The sequence below is a fragment of the Copadichromis virginalis genome, linkage group LG10 (assembly GCF_057382275.1).
Source record: "Copadichromis virginalis isolate Kocher_CV1m ecotype Utaka linkage group LG10, C_Virginalis_male_GT1.1, whole genome shotgun sequence".
NCBI classification, from domain to species: domain Eukaryota; kingdom Metazoa; phylum Chordata; class Actinopteri; order Cichliformes; family Cichlidae; genus Copadichromis; species Copadichromis virginalis.
Genome location: NC_140627.1, coordinates 13,406,066 through 13,431,722, shown reverse-complemented (window position 1 = coordinate 13,431,722; position 25,657 = coordinate 13,406,066). Strand labels below are relative to the sequence as shown.

The 25,657-nt window shown below is 40.3% G+C and overlaps 3 protein-coding genes across 8 annotated transcripts in view; 1 reads left to right on the top strand and 2 right to left on the bottom strand.

Moving 5' to 3' along the window:
• Window positions 1–10,579, bottom strand: part of LOC146699978 (connector enhancer of kinase suppressor of ras 2-like) — a 31,434-nt gene extending 20,855 nt beyond the window's left edge. For 3 of the 6 annotated variants that reach the window (XM_085469946.1, XM_085469941.1, XM_085469942.1), the window contains exons 1-5: window positions 10,022–10,579; window positions 4,726–4,889; window positions 2,124–2,326; window positions 960–1,065; window positions 11–52 (exon numbers count right to left, since the gene is read on the bottom strand). In XM_085469946.1, coding sequence (XP_085326072.1) covers window positions 11–52; window positions 960–1,065; window positions 2,124–2,326; window positions 4,726–4,889; window positions 10,022–10,085 — 579 coding nt within the window. In that variant the 5' untranslated portion in view covers window positions 10,086–10,579. The remainder of the gene's footprint in view (window positions 1–10; window positions 53–959; window positions 1,066–2,123; window positions 2,327–4,725; window positions 4,890–10,021) is intronic. The other 3 variants (XM_085469947.1, XM_085469944.1, XM_085469945.1) reach the window with 1 other exon arrangement.
• A 4,352-nt stretch (window positions 10,580–14,931) lies between these two features.
• Window positions 14,932–21,071, top strand: nlrc3l1 (NLR family, CARD domain containing 3-like 1). Its single transcript, XM_085469940.1, has 7 exons — window positions 14,932–14,973; window positions 16,652–16,886; window positions 17,908–18,006; window positions 18,244–18,321; window positions 18,410–18,515; window positions 18,616–18,856; window positions 18,984–21,071. Exons 2-7 carry the CDS (start codon window positions 16,702–16,704, stop codon window positions 20,582–20,584), a joined length of 2,310 nt encoding a protein of 769 aa, XP_085326066.1. The 5' UTR covers window positions 14,932–14,973; window positions 16,652–16,701; the 3' UTR covers window positions 20,585–21,071.
• A 1,402-nt stretch (window positions 21,072–22,473) lies between these two features.
• LOC146699976 (interleukin-1 receptor accessory protein-like) lies at window positions 22,474–25,635 on the bottom strand. Its single transcript, XM_085469939.1, has 5 exons — window positions 25,540–25,635; window positions 25,419–25,460; window positions 25,277–25,339; window positions 25,063–25,192; window positions 22,474–24,966 (listed from the first exon to the last, which is right to left on the bottom strand). The coding sequence occupies exons 1-5, from the start codon at window positions 25,562–25,564 to the stop codon at window positions 24,816–24,818; spliced, it is 411 nt and encodes a 136-aa protein (XP_085326065.1). The 5' UTR covers window positions 25,565–25,635; the 3' UTR covers window positions 22,474–24,815.
• Between the last annotated feature and the right edge of the window lie 22 nt (window positions 25,636–25,657).

Genomic DNA, 25,657 nt, shown 5'->3' with positions numbered 1-25,657 from the left:
TCAAACTCACCACATTCAGGATCTTGTTTTCTGTTTCATACACAGAGCAGTCCTGAGGAATATTCAGAAAGCACTGTTACCTCAAGAGAATTTGTCAAAATGAAGTTATTATTGGCATTTCTGCTGTAGGTGGATATAAGCAAAAACCGAGCAGCTTGGCACCTATAACCCCCAACACTCCCACACAGGCAGGCACAAACACAAAACAAATGAATCACCAATGCGGAGGCACATCTTTCCCTCTCTCTTTCACTCTGCCAGTCTTCCTCTCTCTCAGCCTTCAATTATTTTCCCTTTTGCCCTCTTTCACTCTCACTTTTAATGTTTTCCCACTTTAATTTTTCTCTTAACTCTATATAAACATTATAGTCCACAGAGCCCAACCTAAAACCTGTATAGTTCTCTTAGTTTTAACTGGTCTTTAGAGGCTCTATATGACTGACAGACCCAGATACAATAAAATGAAACTGCAGTTTATGATAAGCATCTATCATTTCTATCACTTTAGAATATATTTTTAGGTCACTCTTTGAGGTGGCTCTAATTAGGATGCTGCTTTACATGAAAGCATATCTGACAGATGAGAAACAAGTTGTGAAGTAGTCAAGTCCAATTTCAGCTTCTCATTATCACTGACAGCTGCAAAATCTAAAACTAATAAAAAAGCAGGATGTACTGAAAGGGGAAAAAATTGTGTAAATGTATATCTGCTTTAGGGTTTAGAAAGATTTTAAATTTATGCAGGGAATGAAGAAACATTTTTGAGATTTCATTTTAAAAATCATAAGCACATTTACCAAAGAACCAGGTATTTTTCCAATTCTGCCGTTATACTTTAATATGGATCAGCTTCCTTTTTTCTGACAGAGGCTTTGTGATGATCCCAAGTTTGCTCTGTACAGTATGAAGTAATACAGTACAACAGGATATGATACAATAAATCATTTCATATTTGTTACCTGTTGTACAATTGTAGTGAGCTCAAGACATAGCTGGATAACATTGTTTCTGGTCACAGAGTAATCTGCCACTGCTGCAAATGGAGATCTGAAAAAGAAAGAGCACCTGGAATGAACCATTAGATCATTCTTCCTTTGAGACTCAGTCACTGGTAAATTTTACATATTTTTTTTACCAGCATTTCTCCCTTTACATTTTAGGATTCCTCACATTTCTGCCTATGTTAGTCTGTTTTGGGGTTTTTATTTTGGAATGTGACGTCTGTAATGCTTTTAACACATTTAATAATATTCACATTTCTCCTAAGGCCGAGAGCAGCTGACGTAGAGCAGAGATTATTAGTTGCTGTTCTGCTTTTTCCAAATAACCTCACAAGTGCGTCCTATCCACTGTCAACAAACGCAGCGTCGACTCCCACGTTTCTATTTGTACAATTTGGTCAACAATTAAGCATTTTCAAACATGAAATGAAACACGGATTAGTGAATTTTAATTGGGATGAATGCTGTAAATCATGTCAGCTATAATGGGGGAAAGGCAAAGCAAATCACTTTGTTATTTTTGCTGAACGTTGTCAGCTTTGAACTTCCAAATTCATCAAACACAAACAGACACAAACACACAGACTGGCACAATCCCACAGGGAAGCAAGGATAAAGAGACATATAAATAGACTTTCTCGGTGTCTTTTTGGCCACCCTGTCAAAATCTACTTATATAAGACTTTTACTCATCTTTTCTTGTCAAATGATTGGTCATGGACATTACACAGAAAAACAAAACCAGTCTGTATCTGTTAAAAAAACAAATCCCAAATCAGACTACATGTACCAATGCATGTAAACAGGACTGTCTCATTCCTGTTTGATGTCAGTTATATATTTATAATTAATTCAAATTATTATTATATCTTTTTGCTTGCAATTAGCACGGTTGTAAGTTTGTATCTAAGACGAATCTAAGGAAATGTATGCAAGAATATACCCAGTATGCATATAAATATGTGTCCATGTGAACCTGTATTTATGTGTTTGTGTATGTAGTTGTAAATGGGACCAGTACCTGAATCTACACAGCTCTGTGGGGCCCTTTTTCACAGTGTGCGTCCACATGTTTACACATGACTTACCAAATGTTTAAATTCATCTTTTTGCAAATCTCACCTGTCAAGCCACGCCAAAAGGCTTTTGGCAGCAGCAATGAGGTCCACCACTGAAGTTAGAAAGTCGTTGGGCAGCTTGCGGGTGGCTCGGCCGTCATAATGGCCACTGCGCCGCCTGCCTGTGATGAAATTCTGCAGGTTCTTGGCAGATGCGTTAAGCTTATGAGAAAGCGTTTTGAGATTCTCAGTCTCCAGCCCATAATTCTAGAGGGGAGAGGAAAGTAAATTCACTGTGTTTGACCAGTTTGTCAGTGTTTGCTTTCACTGTGACACATTCCAAGAATATCCCCAGCCTGGAGATAGAAACCAATTGTTTTCTGATGGCACTTTATGAATAGGAATACTACAGCCGACCAGCCCACCACGCTCCACAACAGAAAGGCTCCACATATGATGAAAATGTGTGAAATCAGCTGTCACTTTGCACGCCTGAGCATCGTTGAGCGCTCATTACACTTTGCGGCTAACTGCACGTGTAGGCCTATGGGCAGCTATCATGTCATGGGTTTCTTGGGAGGGGAGAGCGCAGCAGGAGGGCCACTAATCATATTTAATACAGCAGTGCCTGAGAGACTTAAAACTAAATCCCAGTTACATAAGAAGCTTTAGGGCTGAAGCAGGGCCCCCTGTGCAGCGATGCAGGATGAGTGGACTTTAGATTCAGATTGCATCTGTGACCTTAGGCTGGTAATCTCCACCCAGTTTTTCTATAGATCTCAAGAGTTAACACAAACCCAGGTCCAACTTTATTGCACCTTGTCTCTGTTATTTCTGCTTCTCATTTATCATTTACCATCTTTTACTTTTATATTACTGCAGTCTAACTTTCTTTGGTTCAAAAACAGAAAATTTGAATTAAATACTGGAATTATATGTGCAAGTGAATATAAAAAAAACCCTCAAAATAAAGGAAATTATTAGGAGAGAAAATTATTTAGCTGGATGCTAAAGACACCTTACAAAAAGACTTTACATTTTCATTTCCTCTTGTGGTAAACTGGACAGCATGGCCAGAGTAAGTATTCTCAATTAGATGCAAAGCATTTATATGATTCACCCTTACACCCCCTACAGTGGGGCAGGGATAGCTCAGTAGGTAGAGTGGTGGCCCCATGATTGGAAGGTCGGGGTTCGATTCCCCTGAACAGCTACCCTGAGGTACCCCTGAGTAAGGTACCGTCCCTACACACTGCTCCCCGGGCGCCCAATGGCTGCCCACTGCTTCACTGAGTGAATGGGTTAAATGCAGAGAGGGATTTTCCCCACGGGGACCAATAAAGTACACTTACTGAGCATCCAATCCAACACCAAATAGTTCTTTCGTGTAGTTCCTGTTATATAAAGTGAAAAGTTTCCAAACCCCAACATAATCAGTACAAACTGCTTAACGGTATTTGTCCCTTATTTCAAACAGTTATTTTATAAATAATCTAAGAGTGAGTAAAAGAGTAAAAAACAATAATAAATTACTTCATCAATCAAATCGTGTTTTCCAGAGTAAATAAATTGTAACATTTTCACTGCAAATTTTAAGCACCAATATGGACACTTTTAGTAAGTAGGGTCTAAAAATATGTTCACATTGACGGACAAAAGAGAACATTTGGGAACAGCTATCCTGGGAAAACCTCCATTTAAGAAAAAATGTTCCTTAAATGAAGCAAAGCCTCCAAGCTAGTTCAGAAACACAGCTCAAGCTGCTCTGCGTCACTCTCCTTGCATCATATACCAAATATACCTTCCTGATCTGGTGGTCTATTTAAGCTACATAACTTTCCATCTCTCCGTCTGACATGCTAGTGCCGCTGCCGAATCGCCCCTTTACGCTCCAGGGATATATTTGCTCATGAGTCCCCAGTTTTATATGTAACATATTTGCACACAGAGACCAGAATCTGCTTCCAGTGCATTTTTTAATCTGTAGCATGCTTCTGATGATTGCAGTATATATTCGTTCATTTTAATGCCGTTCATTTGGCCATTACATGACTGACCCCTAAATCTTACATTCTCGTGTTAGAAACAAGTCGAGGTCTCTACTCTGTATGCAGTAACATCCAGAATGAATATTATAAGGAGAATAAATATTATGCTCCAGCTACTCCAGCTGCACATTAGCCAAATCAGCAGAACAGCAATCTATCATGCTGACACTAACAAAACTTGTGTTTTGGGAAACTAAGAGCAGAAATCCCTTCGAGATGAAGCAGTAATCCATGTCAACACTAACGACAGTTGTAAGATTTGCCTGTGGAAGATCTTTTGGCCAGATTAGTAACTCTGGTAGATTTGCTGTGATGTTTAAAAGTTGGGGCCTAAAGCAATCCTATCTACATCCACTTATTCCTGGAATGACTGATTTCGTTAACTGACAGTCTTTGCAGTGATAATAACAATATAGAAATTGCATCATTACTAAATATATCAACTGCTTACTGGAAAATATCTTTATTCTGTAACTTGTTATCTTCACTGACTTGTTAAATGATTTCACAGAGCTGCAGAGGTGCCAAATGTTCGACAGAAACTTCATCCGACAGCACTGACTTTCCAAAGTGACAGTAGAAAGTAGTGGGAAGATGGTGTGGGAAACTTGGACTCACCAGAGCACAGAGTAAGTCCACAGCCTCCAGTATCAGCTCCTGGTGGCCAATTCTGGATACTCCCAAATCTTCCAGCTCCTGGTGGGTGATACGCAGCAGCTGCTCCCCCCCTACTTTCTCCTTCTCAAAGGTCTTGATGTACTGCTGCAGGCAGTCGTCCAGCCCTTGGGGGAACACAAAGGACAAGAAAACTTTCAGCACAGCTCAAAAGCATGAATTTTTATTTGCAGACTGCATCAGATTTTCAGATTTCTTGTGAAACCACTGTTTGCATTATGCATTCTAACAGGACTTGATATCACTTGCTTTGCCAGAATATGTGCTGTAAATCTGTAAAGTGTGAGCACAGGTTGTATTTTGCTGTGTGCGAGTGTGAAGCAGTCTGTGTCAAGACAAGAAATCTGACACACTCCCCCTCGTCAACAGTTCTGAGCTGCATTTTCAGCTTCAAACCAGAAAACGCTTTCAGCTAGAAAGAAGCTATGTAGGTGTGCTCGAGTTGTTTTACATATTCAGCTACTGCAGCAGGTGTGAAATCTTTTGGAGAAAGAGTTGATGAAGTGCAGCAGACGAAAACAAACTAAGTGATTCTGTAACTTCTGTCTGCGTCAACAGACACCCTGAAATGTATGACTAGAAACTGTTTTCTAAAAAGTATATACACAGGGTAAATCAAAAACTTACAAAAAAAAAGAAAGTCTGTTACCAAAGCATCCCAAGAAAAGCCTTCAAAAAATACCTCAAGCCGTGATGAGGGGGCCGAGCAGTTCAGTAGGTGATAAGGGGACCTAACAGTCCCCATGGCAACTTATTTTGATCATGTTAAAAGCATGGCTGTGAGCTCTGATTGGAAAAATGTGTTTTTGCTTATTGCACATCCCCAGTGGTGATTTTTCTTCACGAACAACCAAAGGAAGGACTGCAAAGTCCATACACCTGTTCTGAAGAAAATACATGTTGCCACTGCCTTACGATCTTACAGTTAGGTTGAAAGGTCTCATAATTAGTTTTAAGGCTAATAATTCAAGAGGTATCTGCTTATTGGAGTCCCAAATAATGGTAAAAGCCACAAATTTGCAAACATGCTCTGGAGTCCCTAACCCCCTAACCCACGCTTGGTTTTGGTTTTGATTGATCAAAGCATTGAGGAGGTAAGACCTCACTTCCAGTTTATCAGTTTAGCTAATACTTAGGCCAGTACTTTTGAAAAGTGAAACTAAAAAACTAGGCTTGATCTGAAGATCATCTTTGCCAGTTTTTGTATAGACTGTTTTAAGTCTGTCACATTTTTTGTGATAATCTAATATGGCAGCGTGTCCCCGGAGTGCGATTTGAACTTGAAAGGTTGATCTGAGGACTTGATCATATGGTTGAATGGTTAGGAGAGGAGTGCATAAAAGCAACTCTAACTTTAACTCGGTACCTCAGCAGAGCTGGCAATATCATCAAGGACCACTCTCACCCCAGCAACCAACTGTTTGAACTATTACCGTCAGGCCGACGGTACAGGTCACATAAAACCAGGACAAACAGATTCAGGGATAGCTTCTTTCCCAGAGCTATCACCGTAGTAAATAAGCACAAAAACAACTGAACCTATTCCATACCGTCACTGTCATTATATTATGCTGCTATTCATACTGTCATCATATTAATGCTGCTATCCTGTATATATTGTACATACTATTGTTTGAGTACTTACGATTGTTTTTTTTTGTACTTTTTATATTTTACATTTATATTTATTATTGAAACTTGCACCAAGGGAGTGGCACTCCAATTTCGTTGTACTCTGTACAATGACAATAAAGGCTATTCTATTCTAACCCACTGGTCCTCGAGGTGTTAGCATTAAACATTGAAAAGAATCAGGAGACTGCCGCAGTTATTGATGGCGTGTCTCTGTAATGCATGAAAGTATTTACTTCAGAAGCTGCACTGTGTCCCGATTAAATTATGTTGCAAATCGAGCATGCAGAATCATGTTGCATAAACTAAACCACAATTTGATTTATTTTCTATATGAAATTTGATTTGATAATTGATGTTTCTGCCTCAGGCTTCCTAGAAACTCATTTACTTATTTATGTTTTATTCACTTTCAGATCAAGCAAACACATTAATAAATGAGCTACAAGGGAGCAGCTTTTGTATTGCTTTTCCTATACATTTAATCTTCTCAGGCCCTATTTCTCCCTTTTCACTCTCTTTCTCTTTAACACACACAGGGTTAGTTCTTTCCTCATCCTGTCTTTTTATTGCAGTGGACCAATCATATACATGTGTCTCAGTGCTAAGCTTCAACCCCATCAAGCATTCAGATCAGGTTTAGCTGGCAGCTAAACGGTCGAGAGGAAACATAGGGAGTTTCATGGTTTTGCATAACATTTAAAGGCTTAACTAATGAGCCTCTTTACCAAGTTAATTGAGACTCATCATGTCAATGAAGTATTCCCCATGTTGCCATAGAAACCACAAAGCAGGTTTTTCGGCAGGGGTTCTCGCTGACCGTGGGGTAATATAAAGAAATAAGAAAAGGGAGAACATGATAGTTTGCAAAAAGTGACTACATGCTAGCATGAGATATTGAGCTGGTGAAGTTATCAGCTACTTTAGCATTTTATAACTCCCAGAGCGTTTCACATTTCTAAATGACATTATAAAGCATCTTGTGGATATGTGCTGTATAAATGATTTTTACTATAAATAAAAGGGGAACATGGCACAAAATGGCACTAATAGTCTCTATTCTCTATTTTTCCATTGAAATCTGCCATGTTTTTTTTCATATTTTGCTGAAAGCCTTATGCAAAAGAACAATGTGCAATAGAAATCCCTTTTTGGTGGAATGGAAAGACATCTCAGCCACATCAATTTTCCTGTCTCTTGCATGTCAGTCAGATTATCAGGCACGCTGAGGAGAAATTAAAAGCACAGCGTTGACACATTATGATCTCCATTCTAGATAATCCACTGGCATTGTAAGGAGAGAGAGCTCTTTAGGGCGGTTAAGCATTGTTATTATGGATCTGTGTTGATCTGACTTGTCATTGATCGCTGTCGTCGTCTGTGTTAGACAAGAAGACAGTGAGGGTTTGCACTGAAAGATAAAAACTGATATGCCTTGCAAGACAACAAATATGTTTAAAAACACCCAGACGGTACAAAGTGCAACACTGCATTGAAATGCACATATTTTATGTGTTTGCACTGATACCCTTCACCTAGTAAGAACCAATTTCCAGTCAAGCTGGAATTCTTTTCGCTTTTGTGATGAGGATCTATTCTTTAAAGCAGCTTGGGAATAAAGCGTCTAGCTCACACAAAACACTAACAGGGGGTGGAGAGTGGGACTGTGGGAAGGTCACGGGGTGCCCCTATTTGGCCTCCTGTGACATCACGGAGCGGGTATGGTAATAATGGAACCTGTGAATGCTAACGACAAAACGCTGCCAGTCCTCCGGGTTCGATAATGGATGCGAGACAAGAATGAAACCCCCTCCACCCCATCGTTTCCTCTGTTTCAGTGTCTCTCCGTGCCACTCACTCCCTCACTTTAAATTACCATTACTGGGCTCTAGGCACAAGAACTGTCTCTGCTCCACTTGTCAGATGTGGGACACTGAAGAGTCCTCTCTCGTTTCCAATCTCCACTCCTTGCTCTTTACATACCTCACTTGTGCCACCAGCGTATTTACAGATCATCTTGGATCTCATTTAAAACTATTGCGGACATTCAATTTCAGCCCATCTCAGCGTCTAATCATCCCTGTGTGTCTCTATAAATAAAGCTGCACATGGATCTTGTTTCCTTTCTGAGCAAGCATCCAGTCCTAAACAGCCTGTTTATAAGGCCACATCAGATTGAGGTACAATCTGTAATACACAACTCATACTAAGAACCGTCTGATCCTTGCAATCATGACATATCTGAGCCAGCAGAAAAGGCCTACAGGCTTAGAATAATAATGCTCGCTTGTGTGTATGTGCATATGTGCGTGTGTGTGTGTTGAGGCGGTAAAGATGCAGGCCTATGGATGTGTATGTTTCATCTGAAACAGGCCATTGCCTGACACGTGAGCACGTGGCTTTGAAAAACAACACACATCGCAGGAGCGCTTATGTGAGTTAAAAGACAAATACACAGGCAGATCGCGTCCTCCCACTGAGTTTAAGGTCTCCTCTTACATTTCTATCACATTTCCCCTCAAAGTACCAACTTTGTAATGCAAAGAGACAATAAAGCAGCATGGCTAATGAGAAATCTGTGCCCTGAAAGTATTCCTGACAGTCTGTGGAAGTAAATCCTCCACAGCTGTTTGGGACATTTATAGATCTTTGGAGCCTGAATAAGCGGACAAATTTCCTCAAAGGAGCCGCTCATCCGACAGCTGTACTGAGACTAGCGGATGATGAATTAATTGCAACAACAACTGTATGTCTATCTAACCCCTTTCCAGTCCTCAATTCAGTCTAAATGTCACAGTCTCTCTCTCTCAAGAAGAAAATCTTAAAAGTGCTTCATCACCAAACTGAACCTCATTATTCTGCTGGAGGATCCCTGAAAAATGAAAAAAAAAAAAGAGGAATGTTTTGATTCGCATTTAAGTGATTTTTGTGGGGATTTTATGTTTGTTTTGTTTTTTTTGAGTGAATAATCTTTATGATAGGCCTCAGGATTTAGGTACCCTTGGGAGGTTTTGAAACTACGAGAAGCTCATCTAAGTCAGCTGTGACTTCTTAATGACTTGAGCATCTGTGGATAAACATATCACAGATGGCTGTACAAGCTCTGATAGTGTACTGCTCTCCCAGCTCTGTTTTTATTCTGTGCACATGCAAAGCCTGGTCAATAACTCGAACCTCTTTTTCTTTCCTCCTCCACACAGATTCTGCACCCAGATCCAGCGAGAGGGGGAATCATTCGTGTGTAATTACTAGATCTCCGCTACAACCATCTGCGAGGCAGCCTTATGTTAACAATGACCACCGCAGGACACAATAGACGGGTTTTCCGTGTAGAGCTGTTTGAATCTGAGAACATCTTTTTTAAAAGGAGTGGGGGGCCAAGACGTCTGCAAGCTAGAAGTGCTTGAAAAAAAAAAGATCGATTAACTGATTTAAGGCTGTGATTAAAAGCTTCCCGAAGCTGCAAGGCGACGAGGCGAAACCCCGAGGCTCAGCAGGTGTTTTGGCATCTCGAGTCAGTCTGTGTTGAAATGCATTTCAGCGCAACACCACACATGCGATTCACTGCAGCGCAGCAGTTTAATGGTCATCGCGTCTGATGCCTTACCTTTCATCCAGTCAACCACCTGACTAGAGCTCCACTTGCTCACGGGCTCCATAACCAGTGCCATGGTAGAAGTTTGTCTTCGCGCTTGACAAAAGAAAAAAAAATCCCACGCACACACACTCCCCACAAACCAAACTCCCCACCCAAAACGTTAAAAAAAAAAAAACAAATAGAAAGAAAATTAGAAAAGATATTAAAATAGGCTTGATTCAGTGACCATCTAAAGTCTTCTGTGATTGGTTTGAGTATTTACAAACAAATCGAGGTAGGTCCAAAAGGTCCAAAATGTCGCTGTGAGAAGCCCGAGTGCAGCTCGGCGGACTTGTGCACATTCATGTGCTCTTCACTTGCTTGAAAGAGCTCTTTTACTTGTGATTCATGTCAGGCTCGGATGCTGGTGGGTCGCTGCTGCCCGACCCCTCTTCCAAAATGCATCCCAGTACCATCCAGAGCGGAGAACAACGCGCAGACTGTTACTTCACACTGGCGTCTGGGAAGGATGGGTTCGCTCTGAGCATCCTCCCTCATACACAGACATGGAGTCATAGCTTTCACCGCGCGGAGTGTACCCTCTGTATGTGGTGTGATTAATGCCACAAGAAGCCAGGAGGAGTGCGAGCAGGGTGGGGTGGGGGCTGTTAACGGGAATGAAGGGATCCAGATTATAAGGGATTTTGATAAGAAGAAGTGCTGGATCCATGTAAAGCTTTTGGAGTGGCAGAACTTATTTGCCATGTTTTTAGCAAAGCACTCAACCATCAACCACAGCCCACAGGAAAGCAGTGGTAATAAAAATGTAAATAAAAAAATTAAAAGCGATTTGTATATTAGCTTGTATTCTTTAATTAGAAAAACCCTACAAAATCGTATCTAGAAAATTGTGACTCTAGTCAAGTATATAAGTTTTGATAAACATCTAGAAAGATAAAGATACATAATAGAGCTTGGGACTTAATTCCAAAATCTTTCTGGATCATTTGAAAATTGAATTGTACTTTTTATTTCTTTTGGTTAAATATCAATAAATACTAATTTTACCGTTTATCTTCAGGGGGCTACAGTTCAAGAAGACACCCAGACCCACGAGTCACCAGTGTTTAGGCTAGAAACTAAACCCCGCTGATTAATCAGTTGGCTAATTTTACTGACCAGTGGTAGATATTTGTCAATTATCTATTGACATGGTATTTATAACAGCTGATAAATTAAAAATTGAAAAGTAAAGAAGAGATGGAAGAAGCATTCCATGAGTGTTGAGATTGCATAGTTTGTCCACCAGAGGGTGTGCTGCATCGCCTGTTGGCCATATTTCTTTGTAACACAACAGAATCAGGCAGTGTGTAAACAAGTAAATTAATAACTACAGACAACAAATATTACAGAAATCAGCTCCGTCTTCACCACAACAGATTTGCATTGAGGCGGTCCAACTGTAAATCTACTTCTCCACTTTCTCATCACTCCTGAACAAAATCTTGAGACTCCTCCACTTGGGGCAACGACTCATTCCCAGCTTAGGATGCTGTTTCCACTCATTCCCAGCTGAGAATCAAAGCCTCTTTAAATCTCATCCCAGCCACTTCACACTCAGCTGCAAACCAATCCAGTACGAGCTGAAGGTCTTCGCCCCATGAAGCCAGTAGCGTGTCATCTGTAAACAGTAAATGTGTATCCCGAGGCATCTGCGTTAGACATCGAGCAGTTTTGGCCAATGACAACTAGAAATGAGCCTTAGCATATGTATCATTTTTTATAAAAATATTTTATAAATACTTTAGTTTGTATTATTTTTAGTTTCAATAAAATGCTAGGTCCAAAAAACACATTAGAAAATCTAGTACTCACAGAAAGAGCCCAATGAGACACTGTCAAATGCTACTGAACTGAGGAGTCAATGCCACACTTGACCCTATTCGCTATTATGCAATAAGAACCTGAAACCATGTTTTCAAATGCAGATGTGGTTGTCTGTGTTACTGTGTTCGTGTCCATGTTTCCATAACAGTTTGCCAACCACACCACTGTGGTCACATTTAAAAAAAAAAAAAAAAGTGTTCACTAAATTAGTTACACATATAATGTTTAGGAAATGCTGCACTTAAAGGGACCTTTGTCGTTAATATCCTATGCTTTCCCCCACAGGGAATAAGCTTTAGCAGCACTGATAACAGGCATGCTGCTTGGGAAAAGAGAACAGCCTGCTTTTTGTCTTCTGAACACTGCCGCAATCTGACGACGACGCGTCATTACACATGCCACTAACTCCACTAGGCAGAGTGGGTATTCTGGGAACCACTTCTCCTCTTTTCCTTTCAGGCCCTGGGGCACTAATCACCCCTCATACAGCCCACTGTTTCCTCCTACTGTCTTTGTCGCTGCTCACGCCTCCATCACACAAAGCGCAGTGTAGTGGAAACAACGATCACCACCGAGACAAGGATGCTGACATGTGCCTGTGTTTTTTTTTCATGTATGGTAAACAGCTTCGGGGGGAAAGCTTAGTGCCTGGAAATGGTAATTCTGCATTTTAACTAAGTGCAGTAACATATAAATACACATTTTTTTTTAAATTAAAATATAAATTAACTGATGAGCGCATATTTCATTCGGTTGCTGTTGTTTTTTACTTTCTATTACATTAATTCACATTCATTAAAGACTATATATATATATATATATATATATATATATATATATATATATATATAATGAAAAATGGCACAAAAAAATTACAGGAATTAAAAAAAATACTCCTCTTAAGGTTAATGAACAACATAATGTTGCTTTTTTTTTTTTTTTTTGATGTCAGAATAAGCACCCAGATAGGCGGAAGTAGATTAAGCTGGGATCCAAGATCATTGCAAATAATAGTGGTACTCCCAGAAGAACTCAGTGCTATCAGGAAACAGTCCTTATCATTACACAATTGCAATAAAGCATTTGCATTGCACTCATGATATAATGTATGAATTATATCAAAGCAAATTATGAATTTACTTTGTTGAGGTGTTTGTCCTCTTTTTGTTGATATCTTTTTAAAAGGAATCATGAACTAGGGAAGACCTTAAATTGGTGTGGGTGGGTGGGTAAGGATGGGGGTGTAACCTGTTAGGTTGCCTGTTTATTTTAAATTTTTTAAAAAAAATGGCAGCAGTGCCTCCATAAAGTAATGCAATAGGAAGCAACATATTATGCTGCCATGCCAATATCTTGCCCCATCGCTCAGCATACAGAAAGTGTGAAACTTAATCATTTCACTGGCTACAGCTCCTTTAAGCAATGTTGGATTTTTTTTTTTCACCTTTATGACTCATATTGTGCAGCAGGGACACAGCCGAGGGAAATGTGTGTATTACTGTGCAATGAGCACGAGCTCTCACAGGTTTGACATTCAGTATTAGACTTATATAACAGCAGGGTCATCATATAGTTCAAGATGACACTGATTTGCAAGAAGTGCAGTGATGGAGGAAGTACTCATTAAATTCATTTGCACACCACTCTGTGCAAATTTCAATACCATATTTATCTAAAGGTATAAGAATAAATCAACAATTTTGTAACAGTGGTAGCCAAAGTTAACGTGTCTATAGCATTTTAAAATGTTAATTATCATTATTGTTAAGGAATTCATCTGAATCCGAATACTTTATTAATCCCTGAGGAAATTATATCACCTACTCCAATAGATCAGATTCTGTGACATTGCTTTATATAATAGTAGTAGTGCTGTCCTGTGAGAACCACATGTAGTTTTTCATGAGCTCAGAGAAACAGGAAATTAAAAGTTTGGTCGGGAAAGGTGTTCAAAATGAAAGCAACGAAGTGGTACTCTACAAACATTTCGCATCTGATTACATGGGATGCACCCAGTTACTGTTACTGGTTTCAGGTTTGTCACTTGTCTCAAGTGATGTTGTTTAAGTCTGCCTGAGTTTAAAGTCCACAAGTTTGAAAATGAAAACAAAAGTAATCATATGGAGCTAAAAGCTTTGCACGTCTTTGCAGTCCAGTCATCATATCAGCTTGGAGTTGGCTGTTTAAAGTTACATTAGCTGCTGGCATAAAAGCCAAAATAGTTAACAGTCGGCATTTAATATAAAGACTGTGGAAAAAATAAAAGACTGTGCTGCAGCAATTTTCTATTTGTCATTCGAATAACTGTGCGTGGAGAGTCCAGCAGTGAAAGGACTGCAGTTGTAAATTGCTGGGTGGCGAGCACATCTCTGCGGTAAGTTTTCCAGTCCTTTGGTCACTTATAATATAACTCTAACAGCCAGGATCAGAACACCTAAGCAGCTAAATTTAAGCCATGCAGTGTTTTTCCACCAGCCCTGTACATTTTCAGGTTTTCCTGTGTAATATTTTCTGTGGTGAAAGCAAAGGTGAAGAGTCAATTTTACAGGCAGCTTAGGTGGAATTTATTTAGACATTGATAAGATTTACATACAAAACCGATTGTCAATTGTGTGTATAGATAGATAGATAGATAGATAGATAGATAGATAGATAGATAGATAGATAGATAGATAGATAGATAGATAGATAGATAGATAGATAGATAGATAGATAGATAGATAGATAGATAGATAGATAGATAGAGTTTTGTGGGAGAAATGTTTCGTCACTCATCCAAGTGACTTCTTCACTGAAGAAGTCACGAAATGTTTCTCCCACAAAACGTTATCTATCTATCTATCTATCTATCTATCTATCTATCTATGTCCAGATGAACAGAATCAACTTTTTGGAGATTTACTTTCCTGGATGATTGAGAATGCATCAAGACCTCTGTGTACTGTACCACACCTCCACTACTCGTCTTTTTTCTCTTGATTTTCGCATTTTATCCTGTAGGTGGTAGTGTAGGCCTAGTGAGGTGTAGTATAGCCATAATAAGAAGAAGAAACTTAAGACGAAGAAGAAGAAGAAACTTCCAGTCACGGAGAAGGGTAAGCTATTCACTGTTCATTGCATGCTTTTAATGTAGTAATAATGTATTTATTTTATAAACAGTGAAATTGCGTGAGATGATTGAGTGTCGTGAAAGCATTTGTCATCGTTTTGTGTAAACGTCGTGTTCCTCGCTGCTTGTTGGAGTCTTCTTATTGCGCTTCATCGAGTTAGCTTATGTAAATCTCTAAGTTCAAAATCAACACGGCTAGCATTAAATCATTCAGAAAGACATTATGAAAAGTCGCGGGCATAATCTTATCATGGTATGTAGAGGCTGCTGTAGGTCAGACAGGTGCCACGAGCTCCCATTCATAACATGAAGAAAAGGAAAACGCAAAGCGGAAGAGTTCCCAAAAATGTCAAATTAAACCAGTTTCTACTCTGCTTTATGAATGTAGACCTCAAACAGTTAGAGTAAGAAAGGCCAACAAATTCCTGTTAGCCAGCACATGGATACAGTAGCGAAACAAGCTTTGCTTTAAGCAGGAAGAAACCTGCGGCATGACCAGGCTCGGCGTGGGCGGTGATCAGCTTGACAGATAGTAGGAATACATGTATAACAATAAACCAGAGTTGCCTGCAGGAGTGCACAGAAGAAGAGAGAGGGAGGGGACAAAGAGCAAAGACACAGCATATTAATAGACACTGGTAACAAAACTGTGCTGATAGCTCCAGGCTCCACCTCCCAGTCTACTTTTCAAAACTCAAGGAAGTGTAATTAAGGCAAAGTGCTAATGTGATATGAGACTTACAAATGCTAGCAATTGGTAATGCTGTGGGAAACGTGATCACTTTGATACTAATAGCACCCTTGCTGCACCTCGAATTGCAGTAATCTAAAAAGTAACAAGTGCACCGTTATTTGTTTCTACATTCCTACTTAGGACTTATGTTACTTATTTTTCATGGGAATGAGGGTGGGTGGCGTCTAGTGAGAGAGTTTAGGTTTACACATAAAAGAAGCCATAATTACAAAATAATTGGGAGCTGTCCATCCATTTTCTTCTCATTATTCGGGGGTCACAGTGTGCCTGGAGTCAGTGTATCTGATATCCCTGTGTTGGTGTTGTTTCTGCATCACCATAATAATGTCGGTCCAGGATCAACATTGCAATTGACCAGCCATGCTGTTGTTGTCATACCTTTGCAATGTGAGGGAGAAGGAAAGAAATGCTAAATGAATGCTCAGACAATGTGATTGGTCAGTTGCAATTCTGATCCTGGACCACAAGTGTTATGACGGTTCGGGAACAACACCAACACAACAATATCAGATCGTGTCCAGGAGCCTATTCCAGCAATCATAGGCACAAAATGGGATGCACTCTAGACAGGTCATCAGTCATCCTAACATGCATGTCTTTAGACTGTGGGAGGGAGCAGTAGCAGGTGTAGGGAGAACATGCACACTCCACCAGCTGGCTAACCAACAACCTTCTTGCTGTGCTAACCCCTGCACCGCTATTCAAACCAATGTAGGAGCCAATGTCAGAATATTTGAAACCACAGTCTTTTATGCTTATTAGTTACTTTCTCAAGACCTCTAAAGGAAAGTTGTATGATTTTCTTTTGGCAAGGCAATGTCAAAAGATTACTAAAGACATCTTTAACAGCAGAAACGTGTTGAATAAGCACGAGTAGAAAGCTTAATATCCGTCTCCTTTATTTCCCCAGGATTTTTCTTCTTCTTATCAGTGCTGCTCACTGACCCTCTCCATGACATCATGAGCGACGTAGACGAAGCGATGGGCACGCAATCAGAAGGCTCTTCCATTGGGGAAGCAGCTTCTGGAAGACCGGAAAGTGGGCTTGAGGAGGAGGTAGAAGATGAAGATGAGGACCTCTACTACATTCCTCCGAGAAGACCTTCGCTTGACCTGGGACCCAGTCCAATGGACACAACCCACTGGTATGGAGAAATGTTTGACTTGCAACCCCTTCCTGTGCTTCTCTCACTCTAACACTGTGTTTTTGTAGTGAAAATGCTTTTTAAGTATTGTTAAGTGAGTAAAATTTATGCCGACCTACGCTGTGACTGTCTGTAATTTCTTAGGTTACATTACATAAAAATAAGCATCACTCAGTTTGCAGTGGGATTTCCGGTCTTGATGTCTTCAGCTTCAGCTTGGTTTTTTTTTTGGGTTGTTACATGTACAACGTTACATGTTACACATGTACATACGTAATTTATGCATCCATCTTTGTTTTCTTTTCTACGCATATTTAAGTTGAAGATGTCAAACTATGTCTTTGAACTTTTGGTTTACTACCAGTGCATAAATACTCAATTACATTCAGAAATGATTAAAAACCAGACTAGTTACATGAAACTGTTAATCAATTAGTTATCAGCACAGGCTAAAGACAGGAAAATTGAACGCATCATTAATAGTGAGAATTTCACTGGGTTATTGACCGGTCACACTACTAAGTGGTTGTGATTCTGCTGACAGGGGATTTTCCCCTCATAGTTGAAGTCTGCTGAACTAGAATTTCGGGGCCAAATAGAGCACAGTTTATTTCTACTTTATGCATCAGCACCTGCTCAATAAACTACAGTTTTCTGACATATGTTGAAAAATATTTGCAGACAGTGAAGTTAAACTGGAAATATTGGAAACTCGAGTTGTTCTTGATTGCGTCATTGCTTGGCTGTTTTTGTGCGCAGGTGGGATTTTCAGTCTGCAACTTTGGCTGTCTTTTTGCTACATCACATATGCTGAGTCTTAGTAGAGTCACTCCAGTGAAGGAATGCCCTTCCATCATGCATCATAATTGCTCAATATCCTCAGTTTGAATAACTTAGACTTTTCTAGATACGTGAGAAAAATCACAGACTGGGCTATTTTGCATGATGTCTGGAAATTTACTTGCCGTGTGGTCACTAAGTAACTAAAAGAACTGTCATTCTACCATTCCTTCTTTTTTAGGTATTACGTGGACCAGGCCTTGTCTCCAGCTCAGAGCTACAGCACAATGACAAGCGAAGAGTCAGACAAAATGGGAGAAGACGACACATCTTCCACAAGGTGCAAACAAGTCATGTCAGTTTTAATCAGAAAGCAATTTTTTTAAGGGGGAAAAAAACAAAAACACTAAGTTGAACCAAAGTACTTTCCAGTTAAAGAAGATGGATTAATAGTCCAAGCAACCTATCCAAAAAATACACAAGCTTTTCATTAAGAATATTCAGTCTCTGTTAAATTAATTCCTGGAAAGAGAGTGAAACACTTCATTTAAACACAGCTTTGTCTCCCTGTTTTTAGTGTCCGCCGACAGAGAGCAGATTCGTACTCCAGCTGTTACTCCGTTGACAGTGACGACTGTGAAAAGAAGATTCGCAAGTAAGAAACTTGCACATGTTACTGTGTGTGGCTTTTTCCAGTATTGTCACTAAAATATTTTGCCACATTTTCACTGTGACGTCACTAGGGCCAGGAGCAAAGAGGATGTCCCTGAATCTTCTGACACAAACAAGTTAATCGAAAACATAAGTGAGAAAAGGCATCCATCTCTAACAATTCCTTTCACTTTTAAGGTCAGTCACTGTTCTTTTTTTGCCTTTGTCCATTTTTTGTTAAAGATAAAAACAAGCACTATATAGACATAGTTATATTTGACTGCTGTTTTGGGTTTAGGCTATCTCAAAAACCCTTGGAAAGCTGTCAGAGTTTGAACTTATGGGATTCCAAAGGAAGCTTTGGAAGTATTACCCGCAGTCGTTCAACACTCCTCCACAAAACACGGACCTAGTGGACCTGGTCGACCGCTTACTCGAGTGTTACAGCCTTGAAAATTCATTCCAGATCACCAAAACCGTACTGGCTGAGATGGGGAAAAAGAAGCTGGTTGAATATGTCGATACTTTGTGCCTTAGAAGTAAGTGCCCTTGAGTATGCCTTAATGTCTTGTTTTGGCTGCTAATTTAACCTTAATGAAAGCAATGATGACACATCTGCACAAACTTCTTCATGTATGCACATTTTATTTTCTTTATTTTTTTCAGATGAAGTACGCTACGAATTAGCCGAGTGTCTGAAGCAGAAATACGGTGAATGTGAGGATTATGATGGTGAGAAGAGGCCCTTTGACGATGTTCATACTACTCTCAAAATTGTTTCCACGTGTGATAATGGCCCCAATATCGAACACGAGGTCATGAAAATAGGAAAGCTGGACAGCAACCAGGAAGCACCCAAGGAGATTTCTACTGCAGATATTTTAACTCCTAACTATCTGGAGACCTCAAGTTCAAGGTTTATATTGCTCACTGGAGTGGCAGGATCAGGGAAGTCTATGGCAGTCAGAAGGTTAGTCCTCGATTGGATTGAAGAACGAGCACACGAGCACGTGACTTTCTTGTTTCCTTTGCCATTCAGAGAACTCAAACAGTTTGAGGGCGAAAAACTTTCCTTGGTAGGCTTAGTTAAAAAACTCTACCCGGCAACAGAAAAACTGAGAGATGGGGATTACAGGTGCGACGAATGCCAAATGATGTTTGTCTTAGACGGACTGGATGAGTACCACTGGAAGATTGACTTTGAAAACACAGAGCTTATGACTGACCCCACAGATACCAGAAATCTGAAGGTCATCGTGGTCAACCTCATGAGAGCGAGGCTGCTTTACCGCGGCCTGTTCTTGGTTACTACTCGGCCATATGTACACGCCTGCGTCCCATGGGATATGCACTACAATGAGATAGAAGTACTTGGTTTCCGTGACACTCAACGGGACGAGTACTTTCAGAAGAGGTTTAAGGACTCAAACCAAGCAGCTCGAGTTATTGATTATATCAATTCTACCAAAACCCTCCGTATCATGTGCCACCTGCCCTTGTTCTGCTCTATAGTGGCCGATGAGTGCCAGCGCGTATTTAAAGAAAAGGGCACACACGCAGAGCTGCCAAACAGCATCACCTACATGTACACAAAGCTGCTGTTTGCACTCCTGCGTCAGAATCGCAAATGGAGAGCTCCAGAAAACAGCGTCGATAAAGAGAGAGACTTTCTTATTAAACTTGGAAAGCTGGCCTTCTCGATGCTGGAACGCGGCCAGTACAAGATAACACAGACTAACTGGAAAGAAAATGGCATCAACGATCCGGAGGCAGTGCCCTACACAGGCCTGTGCACGCAGTATGTCACAAAGCCATACGTGCTGGTCAACGAGAATGTCTTGAGCTTTATCCACCCCACCATGCAGGAGTACCTGGCTGCTCTTTATGCAATGCTCACCTTCGCAAATCTCGGGAAGAACGTTTTCGAGGAGAAACCGAAAAATAAAGTTAAGGGGATGTTCAGGGGGCCCACACCCTCGGAGATGTACAAGAACGCTGTGGACAGGAGTCTGCAGTGCGAGGACGGCAGATTGGACATTTTTCTGCGTTTCCTGTTTGGAATGACACTTAAAACCAACCAGGAACTTCTGCAGCCCTTCTTCACCTCTCCCTTAAAGTGGCCAACTGCCACTGGAGATGCTGCTGCTCTCATCAGGAAGAGAATGAAAGACAGTCAGAATCCTGAGAGGAATAGAAACTTGCACTGCTGCCTGAAGGAGCTCGGGTCACAATCACTGGGCTCAGTGTCCAGTTTAACTGACTGTTAAATGCTGATGACTGCGTAGAATTATTCATGTCCAAGTCTTCAATGAATTCAAAAAGCTGGCTGCACAGTGAGCTACAGTCTCTCTACATTATGACAACGTGATCAGTGTTCAGCCAACGTAAACACTATCGAGTTTAAGGGAGCTAAACTAAGGGTACAAATGCTTATTTTTAGACTTTTAAAATCGTCAGACATAACAAGGATGTGTAAAGCGAAGATTTTAAAGTGATGTTTGTTTTAGAAAAGGTGTGAGATTAAGGTGCCTTATATTGGAAGTTTGGGGTTTTTGTGTTTTTGTTTTATTTTACATAGTGCATCTAGGATCAAAGATTCTTGATAATGTGTAAATTCTTTTGTCAAGTGTGGGGTTGTGTTGCTGCTGTTGCTGTGCCTGAAATGTGTTAGTCTATAAAAATAATCTACCTTCTAAAATCTGCTTAAAAAATAAGGATCAATATTATAATAAAAGTGTCTGACTAATGCTTTTACTCTGAGTTCATTCTAACTGCTTGTTGACCTCTTGCATTATTTAGTTATTCATGCAGTCGTTACGCTTTTATTGTGATTACATTTTTTTTTTGTTTTTAGACAAACGTGAACATATAACCGTAATGTGAAGTATGATCAAGGAGAAAAAAAAGAAAAGTGTTCTGAAAGAAGGAAAGAGGCAAAAAGCAGACAAGAAGGGGAGATGAACAGCCAAAGAGCAAAAGATACACTGCCTGGCTAGAAAAACAAAGATCACAGACTCTAATATTTCACTGGACCGCCTTTAGCTTTGATTACAGCACGCATTCACTGTGGCATTGTGTCAATAAGCTTCTGCGGTGGATTTATTTCCATCCAGTGTTGCATTAATTTTTCACCGTGCGTTAACGATGTTAGAGTCTGACCATTCTCCAGCACATCCCAAAGATTCTCAATGGGGTTATGGTCTGGACTCTGGTGGCCAATCCGTGTGTGAAAATGTGTCATCCTCCCAGAACCACTCTTTCACCATTTAAGCCCGATGAATCCTGGCATTGTCATCTTGGAATATGCCCGGGCCATCAGGGAAGGAAAAATCCATTGATGGAATAACCTGGTCATTCAGTATAGTCAGCTCACCTCATTCTTGGAGCACATACTGTTGCTGAACCTAGATCTGACCAACTGCAGCAACCGCAGATCATAGTACTGCCCTCACAGGCTTGTACAGTAGACACTAGGTATTATGGGTGCATCACTTCATCTGCTTTTCTTCTTACCCTGATGCGCTCATCACTCTGGAACAGGCTAAATCTGGACTCGGACCACATGACCTTCTTCCATTGTTCCAGAGTCCAATCTTTATGAAGCCTTTTTTTCCGGTTTGCCTTACTGATTAGTGGTTTTCTTATGGCTACAGAGCTGTTCAGACTCAATCTCTTAAGTTCCCTTCGCATTGTGCGTGTGTAAATGCTCTTACTTTCACTATTAAACATAGCCCTGAGTTCTACTGTAGTTTTTCTTTGATGTGATTTCACCAAATGTCTAAGTGAGCGCTGATCACGATCATTCAGGGGGTTTTCTGGCCACATTTCTTCCTCGAAGACGATGGGCCCCCAATATACTTCCACTTTTTAATAACACGTTGGACAGTTCTTAACCCAGTTTTAGCAATTTCTGCAATCTCCTTAGATGTTTGCCAATGACTTGACCCTTCTCAAACACACTAACATCTTTTCCACAACCACGACGTGTGTCTTTCGACATGTCATTAAGGAGTTCTTCTATAGCTTAAACTACATAACTAAAAAGAATATGGACTCCTGTAGCTTTAATCACATTTCTCATGAATCTGCTTCAGATATCAATATAAAGACCCGGTGATATTTGATAACTAGTTTTAACTCAAGAACAAAATCAATGTTAAGTAAAACTCTTTTTTTATTGTTTTTTTTTTTCCTTCAAATCAAATTAAATGAGCTGCTATTTATCAATAGAAATTACATCTGCTTTCAAGCATAAATCTAAAAAAGATTAAACACAACTTAGACATTGGCATGTTGACTGCGTCTACAAAACTAAATCTAGTCCCCAACAAAACAAGGTTGAGGAAGAAAGCTGCTTTGCTGACCTCTGCTGCACAGATGGTGGAAATGCTTACTCAGATATTAGGAATAGTGAGCAGTTGGCTTATTTCAAACATCTAAGTGTGAATAACAGTAACTCTCAAGGAAAACATGGTTATTAATTTAAAAGTATCTAAATTTAATTTTCACTATATTTTTTTTCAGCAAGTACAGGAACCGTACACAGGCATAGAAAACAGTTTGCTGACACAACATTCAACACATTCACTGTGTGGTACAGTCGTCTAAATGACTGTAAGGTGGGTAAGTGTAGTTACAACTGGACCACAACACTGCTACATCAGATGGCGCCTCTGTATGTTTGTCAGATTGATATAAAGGAGAGCAAAGGAGAGCATTCAGCAGCTACTTGCTTTACCTTTGAGCGTAACTGGAGTTTAGGTTTTGAACCAACCAGGGCCCTGTGCTTCGTACGTCGCTTACTACATCCAAGATCAAATGAAACATCCAAGACCAAATCATCGCGCTAACTCTGAGCTCGCTATTCCGGTTCCCCGAACACACCTGTTGTTGACGATTAGTATAGCTGGATGAAGTAATGTGAGATCACTGGGTGGCCCAACAGGGGCTACGCATCGATAGTAGAAACATTGATCGGCAACCCTTTGATTGGTCGGCGAAAATGTCGAAGGAGCGCGCTCGGTATTTTTCGGCAGCAGAGCAAGAACTCTTGAGTGAGGGATTTCAGGAGTTTCAGAGTTTAATTAAAACGCAAGAGAACACTGCAAAGGCTGCAAAAGCAAGGAGAGAGGGCTGGCAGAAAGTTGCTGACAAATCAAACTCGTAAGTAATTCAATAATAACAATAATAATGGAGTGGATTTATATAGCGCTTTTCAAGGCACCCAAAGCGCTTTACAATGCCACTATTCATTCACTCTCACATTCACACACTGGTGGAGGCAGCTACGGTTGTAGCCAGGCTGCCCTGGGGCAGACTGACAGAAGCCAGGCTGCCATATTGCGCCATCGGCCCCTCTGGCCAACACCAGTAGGCGGTAGGGTAGATTTATCATATCACACCATATTATCCAATATTATATTACATTATATTATATTATAATATGTTATATTATATCCCCTTTCACATTAGAGCCACAACAGGACCCACTAGAACATGGGAACAAGTAAAAGTGAAATATAAGAATATTCTACAGAATGGTAATATTTATCACTTATATTGCTTGTCGTCTCTTGGAAAGAGACCCTGGAATACTCTGTTTGTTTGTTCATAACAGCAACCAAGAAAAGGGCAGAGCAAAAACAAAGACAGGTGGTGGTCCTGCACCCCCTCGTCAACAAGTTGGTTAAGTGAATAATACCCTCACGGGAAAATCGATATCTCTCTATGAGCACACTGTCGCGCTGAGCTAAAGGATCCTGTCTGTCCCGCAATATACGCTGAATTCTGAGGACTCTCCTTATCAATCTTGCACCTTCCGCAATGGGTTGCTCGCGTAAACGGACAGGATATGACTGCGACAGGCTTCCCAAATCCACCTTCGCTTTTATAGCCGTGGTCTCTCATCTTGATTACACGAAGTAATTTACAATTGCTACTCTGAAATATGAATTACATCTGTAATAATCACATACATGTAATAGAATGTTAATAGTACATTTCCCTTTTTTAGGAAATGACCTGTATGTATCTGTGTGAAATCAATAAAAGGATCAAGTGCTGCATTATCTTTAGTTACATTGATGTTATTTATTTATGGTGAAACAGTGGTGGAATATCGCTGTTGCTTTCGTATGAATGACGCGGACATACCTGCGTGGCCGCGATCTAATCCTGTTTACATAAAGTAAACCTGCTCCCCAGCAGGTTTACGCTTACGGCTCTGTTGCTATGACAGCAAGTCCCGGATGGGCTTCGGGGAACCGAACGATCCAGGATCACGCGAAATCGTCAACAATCAAATCCAGCTAACTCACTTAGCGCGGTACGAAGAACAGGCCCCAGCTCTTCAGCAGAGTTCATCCACAAGTTGCCAAACAAAAGTATTACATGAAAATGCTGACATGCAATGTTGACTCTTGACAGACATGACTTATATCACAAGGCAGAGGACAGAAAATCAAGATCTTTTACACAGTTGTCATTTACTATCTTCAGTCATTCACGTGTTGATATTAATTTAATGTGTTTTTGGGCCACTCCCACAGCATTTGTCACAACGCACGTGAAGGTGGATTTGAGGTCCTCGGATGTGATGTTCTTCAACAGCAAACTCCTCTGAAGGATTGCACCCTCCTCTAGAGTGGATCTAATGAAAACACAGCCATTACAGCCCAGCTACAGACTGTTTTAATTGTTTTAATTTAATGTACACTTCCACTGTAATTGTAACAAAGATACTCACTCATTAGATTCTCTTATCCTGTCACTGCTGGGGGCGTCTTCGGGGAAGGTGTCATTGACAAGCCAGTAGATTAGAGTCATATCGTCCTCACAGTTTACAAACGCATCACAGTGAAGCACCAGCGGTGCACCTAGGAGGCAGAACACATCCATACATCGAAGAAAGGTTTCACAACTACACAGCCTGTCCCATCAAAAGAGGCTTGATGCGTTACCTGGATGAGTTTTTATTTGGACAAACCCTGGTCCAATTATCTCTGGAGATTCATCTTCAGAAACTGCAAAACATTCTAAGGTTAAAAATCTTACTACACAAAAAAAAACAAAACTTTTTTCTATTACATAACTATTTTGTACCTGGAAATCCATCTACGAGCAGCAGACACAGAGATCCCAGAACTGTTAGAGAGACAAAGCGTTCACCAGCAAATATAATGCAAAGAAAAACAAACTGTTTGGTATCATAATAAGTCCTTACCTTTCACAGCAGATGAGAGCTTCATATCGATTCCTCGAGTCTTTTGCTGCTGACCAGTGTTTCAGATTACTGTATATATATGTATGCGGGCACACACACGCACTTAACTCAACTTCCC